General features: G+C 51.3%; 2 protein-coding genes across 7 annotated transcripts; one reads left to right on the top strand and one right to left on the bottom strand.

Annotated features, from left to right (window-relative positions):
* Positions 1-1,034: 1,034 nt before the first annotated feature.
* On the bottom strand, positions 1,035-9,315 carry Actmap (actin maturation protease). 5 transcript variants are annotated; one of them, XM_021650641.2, is made up of 7 exons: positions 9,179-9,315; positions 8,166-8,599; positions 5,736-5,804; positions 5,201-5,325; positions 4,279-4,408; positions 4,116-4,186; positions 1,035-2,616 (listed from the first exon to the last, which is right to left on the bottom strand). In XM_021650641.2, the coding sequence occupies exons 2-7, from the start codon at positions 8,477-8,479 to the stop codon at positions 2,279-2,281; spliced, it is 1,047 nt and encodes a 348-aa protein (XP_021506316.1). In that variant the 5' UTR covers positions 8,480-8,599; positions 9,179-9,315; the 3' UTR covers positions 1,035-2,278. The 5 variants fall into 5 exon arrangements, with proteins under 5 accessions (XP_021506316.1, XP_060222483.1, XP_060222482.1 ...); XM_060366500.1 differs by lacking the exon at positions 8,166-8,599 and having other exon boundaries at positions 5,536-5,804; positions 9,179-9,309; XM_060366499.1 differs by lacking the exon at positions 8,166-8,599 and having other exon boundaries at positions 9,179-9,303.
* Positions 9,147-16,696, top strand: Snrpa (small nuclear ribonucleoprotein polypeptide A). 2 transcript variants are annotated; one of them, XM_021650644.2, is made up of 7 exons: positions 9,147-9,288; positions 9,735-9,829; positions 12,769-12,941; positions 14,135-14,311; positions 14,470-14,643; positions 15,013-15,101; positions 16,325-16,696. In XM_021650644.2, the coding sequence occupies exons 2-7, from the start codon at positions 9,757-9,759 to the stop codon at positions 16,482-16,484; spliced, it is 846 nt and encodes a 281-aa protein (XP_021506319.1). In that variant the 5' UTR covers positions 9,147-9,288; positions 9,735-9,756; the 3' UTR covers positions 16,485-16,696. The 2 variants fall into 2 exon arrangements, with proteins under 2 accessions (XP_021506319.1, XP_021506317.1); XM_021650642.2 differs by having other exon boundaries at positions 9,150-9,291.
* The last annotated feature ends 58 nt before the right edge of the window (positions 16,697-16,754 follow it).

Below are 16,754 nucleotides of genomic sequence, written 5' to 3'. Positions count from 1 at the left end.
GGTTCACCCCCCCATTCAAGACTCAGAAATGCAATTTTTTTTTGTTTTTAATCAAAAACAAAAGCAAACAAAACCCCGCCTCTCTCCGCAAACTCCTTTTCTCAGTTTTTGACTCAGGGTCTCACTGTATAGCCCAGGTTGGCCCAGAACTTAGGTCCTTTTATCACTTGTCACCCAGAGTGCTGGGATAGCAGGTGTTTGCCTTCACACTCAGCTTGAGGTTTTTTGTTTTTTTCTTTTTTTAAGACAGGGTCTTGCTCTGTAGTCCAAACCTGCTTGGTACTCACCGTGTTGCCCAGGCTTGCCTCAATCTCACTGTGACCTACCTGACTCAGCCTCTTGAGCACTGAGACTGTGTGCCACCATGCCTAGCCTGAATTGCTATTCTCCTGGGTCTGGCTCTATGCTAGACCATGCAGAGATACAGGGCTCCTGGGCCATCTCTTTGAGCTCCAGTACAATGTACCAGGCCAGCCAGTGCCAGCCAAATATCAGGGGCAGGATTCAAGACTGCTGTTCATGCCACACACTGTTAGCACACACCCATGGCACCAGACAGCTCCTGTGGAAGGTGACCCGGGGGCTGGGTGCTGGGAGTACCACAGCTGGGCAGATTTGTTCCTCCCCTCTGAGAGGGCATACCAGGCGCCTATTTCTTTATAGTACTGAAGAGCTGGTGCCCTAGGATGGGTAAAGGAGGAGGCACACACAACTGCCTATATGATTTACTTAAGTGTCTTCTAGAGCTTAAGTTGGCCCTGAACTTGTCATGCAGCTAATGAGCTTGAACTGATTATCTGGCCTCAACGTTCCAAATGCTGGATTATATAGGCCTGCACCAGCATCCCCAGCCTCGGTCAGGACACAGCATAATTGAGGCTAACCTAGACTGCAAAATAAACATGACAAAACTGGCTAAAAAAGAAACCAAACAAGCATCATACTCCTGCTCTCCTCACTATGTAGAAGGGGAAGGGTCTTGGAGACACTCTGAAGAAATTATACTGGAGCCAACGTGGAGAAGTTATGGGGAGTAAGCTTCAAAAATTTTATTCATTTGGATTTCTGCATCATATCAAGCAAGTGAAGGTGAGGGATAACTCATGGAGTCAGTTCTTGCTCTACCACATGGGTGCTGGGTCATCAGTCTCCACAGCACCTTTACACACTAAGCCATCTTGCCAGCTCAAGGAGCATGATTCGGCTCAGTGCTGATGCTGGCACTTAGTATGCGTATCTGAAAGGCCATCACAGCTGACAGATCCGTGAGCCCATCAAGAAGGGAGCCAGGTTAATTCCTGCCCAGTGAGCAAACTTAGGGATGGGACAGGCAGGGGATCCAGGCTCCTGAAGAAGTTTGGTGAATTGAATCTTAAAAGTTGCCCATGAAGAAAGACCAATTGATGTCACGTTCAGGTGGGAGGGCTGCGACCAGGGTCTGAGACACGATCGAGCCTTCCTCTAGGCTGGGCATGGAGGAACATGCCTTTAATCCCAGCACATAGGAAGCTTTTGAGACAGTCTCACTTTGTAGCCCTGGTTGGCCCAGAGCTCACCATGTAGATCAGAGATCTGCTTACCTCTACCTCGGTGGTTCGTAACCTTCCTAATGTTGTGACCCTTTAATACAGTTCATGTTTATGGTGACCCCCAGTCATAAAATTTTTGTTACTACTTTGTAACTAATTTCGCTGCTGTTATGAGTTGTAAAGGAAGTGTCTGTTTTGTTTTTTCTGATGGTCTTAGGCAATCTCTATGAAACGGTAGTTCCCCGTACCCCCTAAAACGGCTACGACCCACAGGTTAAGAACCTGTTCTTCCTTCTGAGTGCTGGGTCTAGAAGCAAGTACCACCCCCCCCCCCAAGGCAGAGATCATGCTTTCAAAAACAAAAATCTGGGCTGGAGAGATAGCTCAGAGATTAAGAGCAATGGCTGTTCCTCCAAAGGTCCTAAGTTCAATTCCCAGCAACCACAAGTGGCTCACAACCATCTATAGTGCAGTCTGGTGCCTTCTGGTGCGCAGGCACACATGGTGTATAAATAATAAATAAATATCCTCCACAAAGCCAAGTCTCCCTTAAACAAAGGAATGTTTGACTTCGGAAGTAATTAGACTTTGGATGGTGCTTCTGACATCATAGGTGGGTGATCCCGTGAAAGCTTTGTAGGCAGGAGGCCTCAAGGTGCAGGTTGGACTCAAAGTGTCACACAAGGGAATGAAGCTGAGGCACTCTAATGGTGATGGAGATAAGTTCAAGGCAGGTGCCTGGATCCCAGCTAATGGCTCCACTTCTGTGGTCTGAGCAGTAGGGCCTGGCCACAGAGGCCAGCCTGCACCCCACCAGCAGGCACCACGTACACCCGTCCATCAGTGGCCCTTGCAGGTGAGAAGTCTGTCAGCTGCAGGTTGCTATCCCGGACTTGGCTGTAGTCCCACAGCTGGTAATGCCAACTCTTGCCCTGCTTAGAGAGAAGGAAGACGGCACCTGGGGAGCTTTCTTCTGGGAAGGATGGTGGTTGGTGGCATGCATCCGGCACTGGGTGGAAGAGGCCTGGCAGCTCAGAGTCTTCAATGTAGCCAGGGCTTGGCACCCTCTGCACTCCCATCAGGACCCCTGGGAGACAGGAAGCAGATGTGAGTTGCCTGGGTGCCAGGGCAACCCTCTGGGCCAGGTGCTGCCTTGCTCCAAGGTTAGTGGGCTTCTGTGGGTACACAGGACCTCTGGCTTCCAAACCTCAGGTACCTGAGGTCCTGCCCCTTGTAGCTCATTGAAGGTGGACACAGCATTGAAACAAAGAAAACCCTAACACCTTCAGCTACAGAAAGACCCCCCCCCCAGAAGCCCTCAAGGCCAGACATCCAGAGATCCAGCAGAGCCTCCACCCTTCTTCCGGACAGGCAGGGTGATGGTGCTGCTGACAGAGATGCATGTGGTACCAAGTGTGTTCTAGTCACGCGCTGACCAGGCAGTGTTGCCTCCGTTACTGTCCACGTGCAGCACCCTCAGGTTTAAGTGCTGGCACTCTAGCCTGCAGTCCGTGGTACTATTCTGGAGCTGGTGGGACCTTTAGGAGGCGGGCCCTTGCTGGAGGAAGTCCACCATGGGGATGGGGCTAAAGCACAAGTGAAGGGTTATCGTCCAATCTACATTTCCGGGTGGAGCTTTCTGCTTCCTGGTCAACCAAAAACTAATGAGCTGAACCTCAGACTCTTTGGCAGATGTAATGAGAATTCTGGAATTTTTGTTTCTTAAAAAAACAAAAACAAACAAAACCCAGAAATATGGTAAGAATAGGTTTTTTGTTTGTATCCCAGATATGGGGACGTGGGGCTGCCTTGGAGTGACCACAACAGCTGACTGTGATTTGCCCAATGCTCTAGTCCAACAGTGGTTTTGCCAGCTGCAGAATTTCCGCATTTGTGATGTTAAGAATCCTGGGAAATTCTTGGAGGGTATATAAATGGTAGGTGCTGAGAGAGTGGTGTGGGTGGTTGTTGGTCATTCAGGGGGTTGGTTGTGGTTTGTTAGTTGTGCTCAAAGAAGAAACTAGAAGAAAGTATTTATATTCAGGGCTCTTTCTTGCTCCCCTCTGTCTTTCTTTCTGTCCTATCTAGTGATAGGGGTGAAAACGGGGATAAAGGGTGGGAAAGAGAAGAACCCACAAAAGAGCAAAAGACAAGCTACAGGCAGTCAGCTATCATGCCTTCCCTGCCATGTCTCCCCCGAACCAGGAGCCTCAGGAGCCTCTCAAACTTCTTCTGTGAGAAAAACTAACCCCCCTCCACCATCAACCACCTTAAACTTCCAAGTGGGCAACAGGCCCAGAGAGGGGAAGCAACTCAGGCAGAACTAAGGAGTCTGAAGAGTCAGAGGCTCGGCTGTGCCTGGGGCCCTTTGCTCCCTGTGCTCTGAGCCTGTCTGAGGGAACTCTTAATTGGCAAGTGGCTGATGGACCTGCTGGGCTTTTTGCTAAGTACCATATGGGAAAGAGGGAGGGCAAGTTGTCGTTCATACTGTGTGTGGCCAGCACCATCCATCAGTGACAATACAATGTGAGGGGTTAATAATGGGTGTAGGCGCAGCACACAGGCACAAACGTCAGGAGGACCTACCTGCGCTCACTGCCCAGTGGGCCTTATGGCCTTTCTTTTGACATGGCTCATGGTTGAAATCCTCATCATAGCTGGAAGCTGGTGTTAAGGTTGGAACTGTGGTGTGGCCCTGGGTCCCGCCCTTTACCATCCCTGCCCTGCTCCCTCTCAGGCCCTGGGATGCGGGATAAGCAGGGGATGTCCACTGATGAGGTGCTGTAGGACCCGATCTCTGTTGGGACCACCCAAGCCACCACAGAGGAGCTCAGCCTGGCAGCCCAAAGTCTCCTGGGCCAGTTTGGCCATGTCAGCCACTGGAGATAGAATAGAAAAAGAGGGAGGAAGTGGGAGAATATGACTCGATCAATCAATCAATCAGTCAATCAATCATTATATGAATGAGAATCATTTCAGAAGGGCTTATCATTTATCTAAGTATAGAAAATGAGGCACAGCTGGGCCTGATGGCATAGCCCTGTCATTCCTGCTATTTCAGGGGTTGAATTAGGATCATCAGATGTTCAAAGTCTGCCTTGGCTACCCAGTGAGTTCAAAACCAGGCTAAGCAATTTGGTGAGCTCATGTCTCAAAATAAAATAAATAAATAAAAGAAATACATGGCTGGAAATAGAACTCAGTGGTAGAGCCCCTGCGCAGAAGCCCCCAGTGAGGGGCTGGGGTGTGGCTCAGTGGGAGGGCACCTGCCTAGAATCCCCCAGTGAAGGCCTGGGGGTATGGCTCAGTGGTAGAGCACCTGCCTAGAACCCCCCCAGTGAGGGATTGGGGTGTGGCTCAGTGATAGAGGACCTGCCTAGCCAGTACTATGGCCCTGAGTTCAATTCCCAGTACTACAAACAAAACATGTGAGGCATAAGGCTGGCCAATTGCTTAAGCACTTAGCCACAGAGATGGTGAGAGCTGGGCTTACAACTCAAGCAGCCTGGTTCCACTTCTGACAACTTTGATCTACTACTGTAAGAGGGTAGACCAGGAGAAGAAAACAAGGCTCCCCATACACCCTCAGTGTCTCAGCTAGCCTCTTCTGCCCCTCCCAGAGAGGAGCAGAGAGGAACTCTGGGGCTTCAAGTATTTCCCAGTCAACTCACCAGAGAACATCTCTCCCTGTGCTGTGTATCCTCTCTCCACAGCCACCTGCACCAGCCTTTCCAGAGAGACGCTGCCAGGGGTTGACAGGAGAGCTCCTGCCATCCACAAGGCCACCAGTCCACACCTAGGAGAGAAAGGCCACTCTGTGGCACGTTCCATGTCTTTTCTAAACTCCCCTGTCCCCAGAGGAGGGAGAGGTGTGCTGTCTAGGGGACTTGCCTTCCCTCCCACACCAGGTGGGGAGGACAGGCTGGAAGGTGGTGTCAAACCTGGGTGCCTGGGGAACAGGTGCCAAAGTAGAGAGAAGATGGACCACCCTCATCTGTGTACTCACTGGGATGGTGGTCATTCATTTGCTCATTTGAATGGTCCTTCTGTGTTACACATGAACACACACACATCCTGATGTAGAAAATACCCTGCAGAGATCTTTCTCTCTCCCCTGATGTCTGGGGCAAAGCTCTTGTCCCACAGTGCCAGCTTGGCCTTAGAAAACTGGCAGGGATCTATGACAGCAGGGCAACGCGCTCTTACTGAGGGCCTTCTTGGATGAGTGATGGCAGGTCAGCACAAAAGAGGATCCACTGCAAGTCACTCCGAAACCTGGAGCAGAGCAAGAAGGGTAAGTCACAGGAACAGCTCTGATACCACCCCCCAGAGACTAAGCCGACATAAGGCCTCAGAGATGCTCCTGGCTGGGTAGCTCATGTCCTCCTTCCTTCCCCCAGCCTCAGTTTCCTCATCTGGTGGTGGGGGATCATTTTGCCTCTTTCCTGCTGCTTCTTTCAGTGCTTCAAAGACAAGGAGCAGATACAGAACCTATGCAACAAAGAGCCATGAAGATTTAGCTGAAAAAACTATAAGGTGGCATGTTTTATATCCACATGCTAAGTTTTCTTTTCTTTTCTTGTAGACATTAGCTCCAAATGTAGCCTATGCTAGCCTCCAACCAATGGCAACTTTTCTACCTCAGTTTCCCCAGTGTTGGGATTAAAGGTGTGCTACCATGACTAGGGCCTGATTATTTACCCCATTAGATAGAGAGGGTTACAGGAATGACTCAGTAGATAAAAGCCTGCCAACCTGATTATTGTCAGGACCCACATGGTAGGAGACACAGACAGACAGATACACACACACTGTAGTTATAGCACACATGTATACACACAATATATAAACAGCTTTACTCACCCAGGTAAAACCTGGTAGCAATATGGTTAAGGCCCAAGAGCTCCCCTAGATGAGTCTCGGCAGGCCCAACTAGCCCTGCAGCAGCCACACAGTTTCTGCTGGTCTCACTTCCTCAGCCCATATGCTTGTTTTCCTATTCCAAGGCCAGTGTGGTGTGTGTGTGTGTGTGTGTGTGTGGGGGTCCACAACTGCTTAATAAATAAAGCTCCAGGTTTTTAGGTTAAGATGATTTCTGACCACAGCAGGGTGGTGAGTTCAAATGCAGAAGTCTCCCTTCTTTGTCCCGTGGCTTAGTGGGAGCTGCAGCTTTCTTTGTACGGTGCCCATGGAGGCCAGAAATGCTGGTTCCTCTAGAGCTGGTGTTATGGTTGTAAGCCACCCCATATAGGCACTGAGAACTGAACTCAGATTCTCTGCAAGAGAACCAAGTGCTTTTAACCACTGAGCCATCTTTCTATCCCTCTAAGACTTTATCAATAGATAAGTAACAGTTCCCATCTCATGTAGTTGCTGAGAGCAACAAACATTTAAAAACTCAGCCAACCATGGTGATTCATGTCTGTGATATCAGCACTTTGGAAGCAGAGGCAGGACTGCCATGAGTTTCAGGCCAGCCTGGGCTACAGAGTGTGACACTGGATTAAAAACCAAAAAGAGGCTAGTATGGTGGCATACATCTTTACTCCCAGAAGTTTGGAGGTAAAGACAGATGGATGTCTATGAATTCAAGGACAGCCTGGTCTCCAAAATGAGTTCCAGGCCAGTCACAGTACACAGAGACACCCTGTCTCCTACTACCACTGCCACCAAAACCACAGAGCTGGTGATGGGAGTATACACCTATAATCTCCTGAAGTGCAGGAAGGAACAAGGTATTCCCAGCTACACAGCAAGTTTGAGGCTAGCCTGGGCTACATGAGATTCTGTCTCAAAGTAACAAAACAACAACAAAACAAACAAAACTACCCGCACAACCAAAAAACTAAGGAGAAACAGCCTAAGAAACAAGCAAAGTAAATAAATCCCCTAGAGCAGTCTCTGACGGGCACTACCTATGTGGAATGACAGAATATCTACATTCAGTTTGCTGGGGCACTTGGTGTGCCTTAGAAATGTGGTTGGAGAGTTTAATAATCCCCCTTTCTTCCTTCATCAGGGTCTCACTATGTAGCTCAGGCTGGCCGGGAACTCGTCTCCTGCTCAGCTTCCTGAGCTCGGGGATTACAGGCATGCGTCACTACACCAGAAACTGGGAGTTTCTTTCTCAGTATGGACAAGGGCCTGTGTGCCTGGGTACATCACTTTCTTCCTGGAACCTTGGACTCAATTCAAGACCTCCACTTCTAAAAGCAGCATTCTTCTCTGAGCACAGCCTTCCCCTGGCCCCAGAGGCCTCAGGACATCCAAATTCCTTCATCCAGCTGCCGGGCTGTGTTGGCTCCTGCCTATTTCCCAGCTCCTCTTTGTAGTTCTTGGAAAGCAACACATATGTCTTACTATATACCTGTACCAATTCTGTCTGTTCTCATGGCATTGGCCTTCATAACTTGCTCATGAGCATTTGCAGCTGCTTCTCTTGCACCCTGGGTTAGACACTTCCTTGGGGACCAATTATCAAATCCCTGGCTACTCTGGGAGTCACTGTCTGGGAGGACCAAGCCATTGGCCTCTGCCTCAGAACCGGGCATGAACAGACATTGTTCTCTGGAGACTGCAAACAGGTGTTTGGATGAGTGGTGGGTTGGGGTGCTGCTGGGGCGCTGGAGACCGTACCGGTCCTTGTGCAGCTTCAGGAGCCTCTTCACATCTTCTCTGCCTTTGGGGACTGGGCCAGCCTTCTCCAAGGCCTCCTTCAGAAGCCGGCTGTTCTCCAGGCCGTAGACATGAGGAATAGCCTCCACAGCAGAGGGTGGAGGGGGTGGGGGTGGGGGTGGGGGTGGGACAGAAGCCTGGAGACTACAGGGAGGGGATGGCAAAGCTAAGTCCAGTGGACTCGGGGGTAGAGGAGGTGAAACACTGGAGCCTTGGGTCTCGTGAATTATTGGGGGGATTGTGGGGTTTTGGGAGAATGAGCATGGAGAAGTCATTTGGCGTCTTTGGGAAGAGCTGAATGAGAATGAGAAGAGGATTCTCCCAAATCTCAAGGATGGAGATTTTCAGTTTTTAAGACAATCGGATGTGATTCAGGCCTGTACACACATTGAGACCTGTGTTAAAAATGGAAAAAAAAAAAAAAAAAAAAAACTAGAATTGAATTGCAGAATATGTTTCCTGACCAGTTGGTCTGGGAGAAACTTAAATGATGAAGAATCCCGAAGGGTGGGCTGTGCTTTGGGGCTGGGGCTACACCAGGAGGGAAACTTTCCAGGTGTCATCTCATTGGAACTAAACTAGCTTTGGTCACTTCTGTTAATGAGGTCAGGACCTGTTGGGAGGTGTCTAGAGGACGAGCCTAGCCCTCCTAACCGCTCCTCCTCGGGACCAAATGGTCACCCTGCGGGCCCCGACCTGTCCTTCCTCATCCTACACCACACAACCAGCGACCACTACGAGCCTCCCAGATGACCACGTGATCGGAGGCCGCCGACGGAAGAGGAAGAGGCGTGGCCTCGGAGAAGCAGGCTCGAACCGTGGCCCAATTGGCCAAAAGCTCGTAGCGTCCACTGATTGGCTCGCTCGCTCCGGTCCAGGGGACGGGGCTTGTCGCTAAGGCGGGAACCCACGTGCTCCTCTCCTCGGCAGGCGCTGCGGCCGGGAAAGAGGCTCACTCTGGTCAGTGGACCTACCGAGTCTGCGCGCGGCGACCAGCTCGCGGGAGGGGAAGCTGGAGCCGGGAGGAACGCCGCGTCTGAGCCGAGCAACGCAGCGAGCGCTGTCGGCGGGAGCGGGCACTCAGGTGGTGCGTTCCCGCGCGGGTGGATGTCCCTCGGGCCTGGGGAGGCGGGTGAGCCGCTTGGCGCCGGCTGAGGGACCAGGACGTCCCAAATCGGTCCCGATGTTTCTTAACTGGCTCACGACATCCGGGCTCTTTTTCCCTCCCGGGAGGCCTTTCGCGCGCGTGGAGTAATGGGACTCGCCGCTCGCTAGGCTCCGCCTGCCGGGACTCGGAGAGCATTCTGGGACTCGTAGTTATCCTCTCTCTGGAGCGCCCTTAGCACGCGGGCTGGAGAAGCGGAGTCCTGCTCTGGCTTTGTTGCCAAGCTGTGCCGTCCTCCCTCGATTCCGGTCTAACTCCTGGAAGAAGTATCCCTAAGCCGAGCCCGTCAGCCCTTCGGGACAAAGATTTTGGGAACCATAAGGCTAAAGTCGCCTCTTTCTCCCCCCCTCCCCGTCCCCTTTAAGCCGTACCTGAACGTCTTACACCATGGCAGTTCCCGAGACCCGTCCCAACCACACTATTTATATCAACAATCTCAATGAGAAGATCAAGAAAGATGGTGAGTTCTCGGGGAGGCCTGGACTTATGTGATCTCACAGGAGTTGACCCCCTTTTACCTCTAGCACCCACTTTTCTTTCTCAGCCTTCCCCATTCAGTCTGTCAGGAGTTAGTTTTGGCTTTTATACATACTGCTTCCTTGGTTTTCCACACACCCTTAACCATTTTACACTCTGCCCTTTAATCTGTGCGTTGTGGCTGCTCTTCAAGGTTTTAGCTCTTTCTTCCAAGTATTCCAAAATCTTTCTCTCCATCAGTCTGCTATCATGAGACTGTCTCTGTCCACTGTCCTCTGGGTCTTAGTGATTTTGGCTACAATGTCAGTAACACAGTGACTGCCTCTGTAATATGGGTGATATATGCAGGATTCTAAGTCTTGAACATATTTAGTTCTCACAAGCCTCTCAGATTAAGAAATTGGAACTTGGCCAGCATAACTTGCCTGAGATCAGATAGCAAGAAAAATTAGGACACAAGTGTGAGGTTTTTGGTTAAGCAAATTCTTGGACTGTGCTGGTTAGCAGAAGGCTGTAATTCTCTTATCAGGAACAGTGGAAGTTTGAAGCCAGTTTGGGCAACGTGGTCAGAACTAGTAAAGAAACGGAAGACCACACACTTCTCTCAGCCCGTGATGGGGCAGGCCTGTAATCACAGTGCTCAGGAGAAGTCTGAGGCAGGAGGATCTTGAGGTCCAGACCAGCTTAGGCTATGTAGCAAGACCCTGTCTCCCAAAGGATTGAAGAATGTAACTATGTTAGTGTTTCCTGGGATGAGTAATGGCAACTACGAAAATCAAGCTGGCCTGGGGAGATGGCTCAGTGGTTAGAGAGCACCGCCTGCTCTTCAGAGGGTCTGGGTTAGTTTCCCAGTATTCAAGGGAGGGTCATAACTGTCTGTGACTCCAGTTCCAGGGGGTATGACATCTTCTTCTGGCTTCTGCAGGCAAAATATCCACACACATAAAGTTAGAAAAGATTTAAAGGCTATAAAAATTTAAACAAACACATGCAACTGCTTTATGTATTTATTTTGTATGTGTCTGTGAACATGGATGCCTGCGTGTGGTCAGGACAGCTGTAGGGTGGCTGTTCTCTTTCACTGTGGGTTTGTTCCTGAGGTCACACTCAGGTCATGAGGCTTGTGGGGTGGGTGTTCCACCCTTTCACTGGTGGATTGCTTTGTGGAAGTATTCTGCAGTTAGTGAAGGGTAAATTCTAGGTGTTAGGACCACCTGGAGGAAATTGGCAGGAGAGGACCTGAAAGACAGTTTATCTGCTCGCTGCCAAGCCTGGCTTTCCCAGCTCCTGTGGTGGAAGGACAGCATCCTCTGACTTCCACCAGGATGCCTCCTGAGCTCACTGGGGCTGAGTTCAGGTTACCCAGAGTAGGGGTAGTGACTGCATAAGAGGAGTTCTGGGCGTCTGAGACAGGAGAGTTACTCCCAGAAGTCATCCTCTCACTTCTACATGTGCTCCACTGTGTCCTTACTTGCTCTTCCTTCCTCTGTGGCTCTGGCCCCAAAACACAGAATAAATACATGTGCCCTTGGCGGGAGCAAGCACCTGAGGAGGCTAGGAGGGCTTGGCCGAAGCAGGGTCATAGTTCAGTTCCAGTCTGGATCCAGCACCATTGTCCTCACCAAACTGCTTCATACCATAGCAAAAAGGACTCAAAACAAAACAGAGGGTTGGTTCCTTTTGTTCCCTGGGAAGGGCAGCCAACTGTGTGACAAAGGGAGCCAAGGTGCTGCTTGGGGAGCGATACCAAAAAAGGAAAGAACTGTTTTGTTGTTAGGCCTGGTGACATGGGAGTCCATGGGCCTCCCTGGAGGCCCACATGGGCAGATTCCCAACCTGTTGCTTGTCAGGGTTACAGAATAGTTCAAGCCTAGCTTGGACAACTTAGTAAGATGTGGTCTCAAAGGTGTAGGAAGTGGGGAAGGGAGCTGGAGGGCCAGAGAAATAGCTGGCCTCTCAGTAATTGCCTAGGCTTTAGATTCACACTGGGAGTGATATTTCCCTACGGAGTTGTAGGGATTTAATGAAGTTACCCTGGCACTGGCTTCTTAAGTGCTGTGAATAAGGTGCATGTCACCACGCCTGCCTAGGCTTAAAGCTTACCTTTATTTGTTTATTTTTGAGGCTAGGTTTTACTGTGTGGTCCTGGCTGGACTGGAACTCTATATAGACCAGGCTGGCCTTTTCCTTCTCATTGCTAGGATTAAACCCAGCTGTTTTGTTTTTGCCAGAGGCTGGTCTCAAGCTTACTGGAGAATGACTTAAAGTACCTGAGCCTCCTGCCTCCAGCTCCTGGGTGTTGGGATTTGGGTTCAGGGCAGCATGTCCAACTCACAGGCTTGTAGGTGTTAATAAGAGATGGTCAGTAAGTGAACTGACATCAGCTGGAGAAACGGGGGGGGGGGGTGAGAAGAGGCGCACAGGGCATGCTGACAGTGCAGTTGGAGGTGGCAGATTTATGCTGAGACGTGTCAAGAAATGTCAGGGAAAGGACATTCCGTGAAGAGATTGTGAAGACTGAGGTGTGTCAGAATAGGAGGTCTTGCTTGTGATTCAGAGATTGGAACAGGATTGCTCAGAGTTTGGGGCTATAGAGTCAGACCCAGCCTCAAAATAAACAAATAAATGGCATGTCAGGATTAAGAAAGGTCTGGAGGGCTAGCTTAGCTGGAGACCTGATTAGTGAAAAGAAGTGTTTGTGTTTGTTTTTTTGAACAGCAAGTATGTAACAGGTACTGTCACTGTCCATATTTTGTACGGACATATAGACAAGTCCATTTCAGTGGTTTTTGGCTTTTTCTGTTATTGTGGGTTTTCTGTTGGCCCCTCGTTTGAGCTGTTCATCTTCCAAGGACAGTGCAAGTGCTGGAGCAAGTGGCCAGGCCATTTTGTCATAGTGAATCTTGTCTTCCCTGAACGCAGAGCTCAAGAAGTCCCTGTACGCCATCTTCTCCCAGTTTGGCCAGATCCTGGATATCCTGGTGTCTCGCAGTCTGAAGATGAGGGGCCAGGCCTTTGTCATCTTCAAGGAGGTCAGCAGTGCCACGAATGCCCTGCGCTCCATGCAGGGCTTCCCCTTCTACGACAAGCCCATGGTGAGTGTCTTGAACGTGGAGGTTGTGTGTGTATGTACAGGTTTACGTGTTTGCGTGCTCTGTAGGGACTGGGTGGGTGTGGGCCTCCTATGGCCTGTAGTGTTCCCGAAGGATGCTATGTTTTCTTGCTGTTCCTTTTCTGTGCTCCTTATATTGGAGCTCTGGATCAAGAAGCTGAGCGTGGTGGCTTATGCCTACATGTATAGGAGGCTGAGACAGGCGGATTGCCAAGAGTTCCAACCCAACCTGGACTACGGAATGGGACCCTGCCTAAAACTATGTAAATAGGCCCAAACCAAAGTGAACAGAGGATTATCTCCCTAGGCACCGCCTTGCCTCTCTTCCATACCTACAGACCGTTCTCTCACTGCTGCCGGGCGTCTCCTCCCAGCCCCCCCTTCCCTCAGCTCCATGTGCTCCTCTGTCCACCCAGGCTTGTCTCTACATCACGGGTCCTGAGCGCTCTCATCGCTCATTATAGCACTCCACTTCCTAGCACAGCGCGGAGGGTCCCTGTTTGTGTTTGTGGCCTCACCTTCTCCCTCCCTCTGCCCCTCCTCAGTGTGTGTAGCCAGACAGAAATGGAACCTAGTGCCCCTCTGCTTTGTCTCTTGCAGCTGGGGTCCTGGGCCTGCATCCCAGGCCCTGTTTTTTCATCCCTTGGCTTCCTGGCCATGCCTTGCTTAGGTGCTCCCGTGTCCACCACATTTACTTTTGATTCACCACATTTTTTGTGTTCAGCTTTTCCTGACCATTCTGTCTGAAAAGTTCACTTTGTAACACTCAGGTCCCCTTCTGAACATGGGACATTAGAAAACAAAATTATTTATTGCTGGCAGGTAGATCTCTGAGTTCTAGGCCAGTCTGTTGTACATAGCGAGTCCTCGGTTAGCCAAAACTATATTGTGAGACCCTGCCTTTTAAAGTATGTGTCTGAGCAGATGTTCTGGTTCTTCGTGGGAGAGCTTGTAAGCTCCTCCCCTAGCTTACAGTTAGCTGCTTCCTGTAGTCCGGCTACTGCTGCTTTTGGGCACTTAGACTTAAGTGGAGAATATCTCCATTTTACAGATAAGGAAGTTGTGGCCAAGCAGCCTCTGTAATTTTTCTTAGCAAGCTCCTCTTGAGGTTCATTTTGAACTCTAGCAATTTCCCTCTGGTTTCCACACCTTTGACCATTCTGCTCTGATTGGCAGCGCATCCAGTATGCCAAGACAGACTCAGACATCATCGCCAAGATGAAGGGCACCTTTGTGGAGCGGGACCGCAAACGAGAGAAGAGGAAGCCCAAGAGTCAGGAGACACCAGCTGCCAAAAAGGCTGTTCAGGGTGGGGCAGCCGCCCCCGTGGTGGGCGCTGTCCAGCCTGTGCCGGTAAGCCGGGCCTCTTCAGCCACACGGCTTCCTGTGGGTGTTTTTTCATCTTTCCAGGTGTGGGTTTCTCTCTTTCTGTCTCTCCTCTCAGGTAGCTCTGCCCCTCTGCGTTGTGGGCACTGTGACCTGTAGCCCGTGAGTCCTGCTTTTCTCCACAGGGCATGCCACCGATGACTCAGGCGCCCCGGATCATGCACCACATGCCAGGCCAGCCTCCCTACATGCCGCCACCTGGCATGATCCCACCACCGGGCCTTGCCCCTGGCCAGATGCCCCCTGGGGCCATGCCCCCACAGCAGCTCATGCCTGGACAGATGCCCCCTGCCCAGCCTGTAAGTGACCCTACCCCACCCCAAGGTCTCATAAGCACAATCTGCCAATAGAAGTAGAGCTGGCACGTGGGGTTAGGTCAGGAGAGGTGGTGCTGGAGTTTGTGTGTGCCGAGCCACCCTGGGACAGAGCAGTTGGCTTGCATGCTGGTCTGTGTGAGCAGGGTGAGGCAAAGCAGAGGTCTGCATCCACGTGGAGTGCATGCACTAGGTCGCCGGCCAGGCACCACGTCCTGCGTGACGCTGGCTGAGGGAGGTGGGTGATGGTCTGCATGAGGGGACATGTGAGAAAGAACTGGGTGGTGAGCAGAGTGCAGTGCCAGGCATCCCCGTAGGGTACCCCGGCTCATGGGCACCCATCTCCCCCTACAGCTCTCCGAGAATCCTCCCAATCACATCCTCTTCCTCACCAACCTGCCTGAGGAGACCAACGAGCTCATGCTGTCCATGCTTTTCAACCAGTAAGTGGGGCTTCTGGCTGGCTGGCTGGGTTCCAGCGTTTCGGTGTCCAGCAGCTGAAGGTGTGAGAGGGCTGTGGGCACCGTTGTGGGTAGTTTGAGTCCTGAGCTGCCTTTTCTGAGTCTGTCACTGAGAGGTGCAGAACAAAGGAAAAGGAAAAGAGTAGCAAAGCGTTGAGCCATCAGAGGGCGCTGGGAGCTCCGCACTCCGGGGCCCTGCTGGAACCTGGGGCCCTGAGGGCCTGCAGAGTGGAGCAGGGCCTGGCTTTCTAGTCGGCGTGTTTCTGAGCACACCTCTTACAGAAGTGTCTGTCAAGCCTGGAGATGTGTGTCACCTCGACACGTGCAAGACTGAAGCAAGACAACTGAGTTCAGGGTCATTCTCGCTGGGTAGCCTTTGCTACGTGAGACCCTGGGTGGGGTAGATGGTGCTCGGTGCCTGTCTAACGAAACTTGCAGGCTTGTCTGCTTTAATCGTGCATGTGTATGTGGCGGGGTGTGTGCCAGAAGCGTCAGGTATCCCTGAGCTGGAGTTTTAGGCAGTTTTGAGCGGCCTGGCACTGGCACTGGGAACCGGACTTGGGCCCTCTTAGTTCTTGATCTGAAGTGCTGAGCCCTCTGCAGCCCCTTTCCTCCGCTTCTTCATGTTAGAAACAGTGTATTGGGAGAGCACGGGCATGCTTTGATGTATAGCTCAGGCTGGCCAGGTGTGACCTTCCATACCTGGCTGGAGTGGTTCTCTTGTAATAATGCTGAAGGGAATTTTGAGAAACCAAATAAAGCTGGGCCCGGTACAGCTGGTATGCCTCCTCTGAACAGTACATATTTTTGAGACTGCTCATGGGAAAGGATGTCCATTGAACAGGAGTAGGTGAGGAGGGAAGCTAGACAGGCCCGATGGCCTCTGTAACCCAGTGCTCAGCCTGAGCTCCTTAAGTGACCCTGTCTCCACAAAGCAGAAACGAGGCTGAGAGTGGCGACTGGTTTCTGGGACTGAGGGTGGACTTTAGGGAAAGAAGGGGTGCTGGTGCCAGGCTTCCTGTGGTTGTTGACGTGTTGAGACTCTCCAGGCAACAGGGCTCTGCGTGTATCTTGTCCTGGGAACCCTTTGGTCTGGGGTCTGGGCTGTGCATTATGAGATTCTTGCCTGGTCCTGTCACTTTCGGGCCAGAATACTAGCAGGACGCCGAGGCACATCTCTGAGGTCTGCTGTTTCCTCCTCCCAGGTTCCCTGGCTTCAAGGAGGTGCGTCTGGTGCCCGGGCGCCACGACATCGCCTTTGTGGAGTTTGACAATGAAGTGCAGGCCGGGGCAGCGCGAGACGCCCTGCAAGGCTTTAAGATCACGCAGAACAATGCCATGAAGATCTCTTTTGCCAAGAAGTAGTGCCTTCCCCACAGGGTGCCCCAGCCCCCTTTCTGGGGCTGCCCCTTTCCCCCCTGGCTCAGTCCCTGAAGGTAAGTCCCCCTTGGGGGCCTTCTCAGAGCCCCGTGTGAGTGTGGTTACCACACAGCATTGTACCCAGAGTCTGTCCCCAGACATTGCACCTGGCGCTGTTAGGTTGTGATTAAAGTGGTTTTTTGAGGTTTGGTTTTTCACACTCTTGTCTGTTTCATTTTCTTGCCTTCCTTGGTTCCCCCCACACCAAGACTCTGG

Source organism: Meriones unguiculatus, chromosome 14 (genome assembly GCF_030254825.1).
Source record: "Meriones unguiculatus strain TT.TT164.6M chromosome 14, Bangor_MerUng_6.1, whole genome shotgun sequence".
NCBI classification, from domain to species: Eukaryota; Metazoa; Chordata; class Mammalia; order Rodentia; family Muridae; genus Meriones; species Meriones unguiculatus.
The sequence above is the reverse complement of the archived record's forward strand: the minus strand, read 5'-3'. Positions and strand labels throughout refer to the sequence as shown.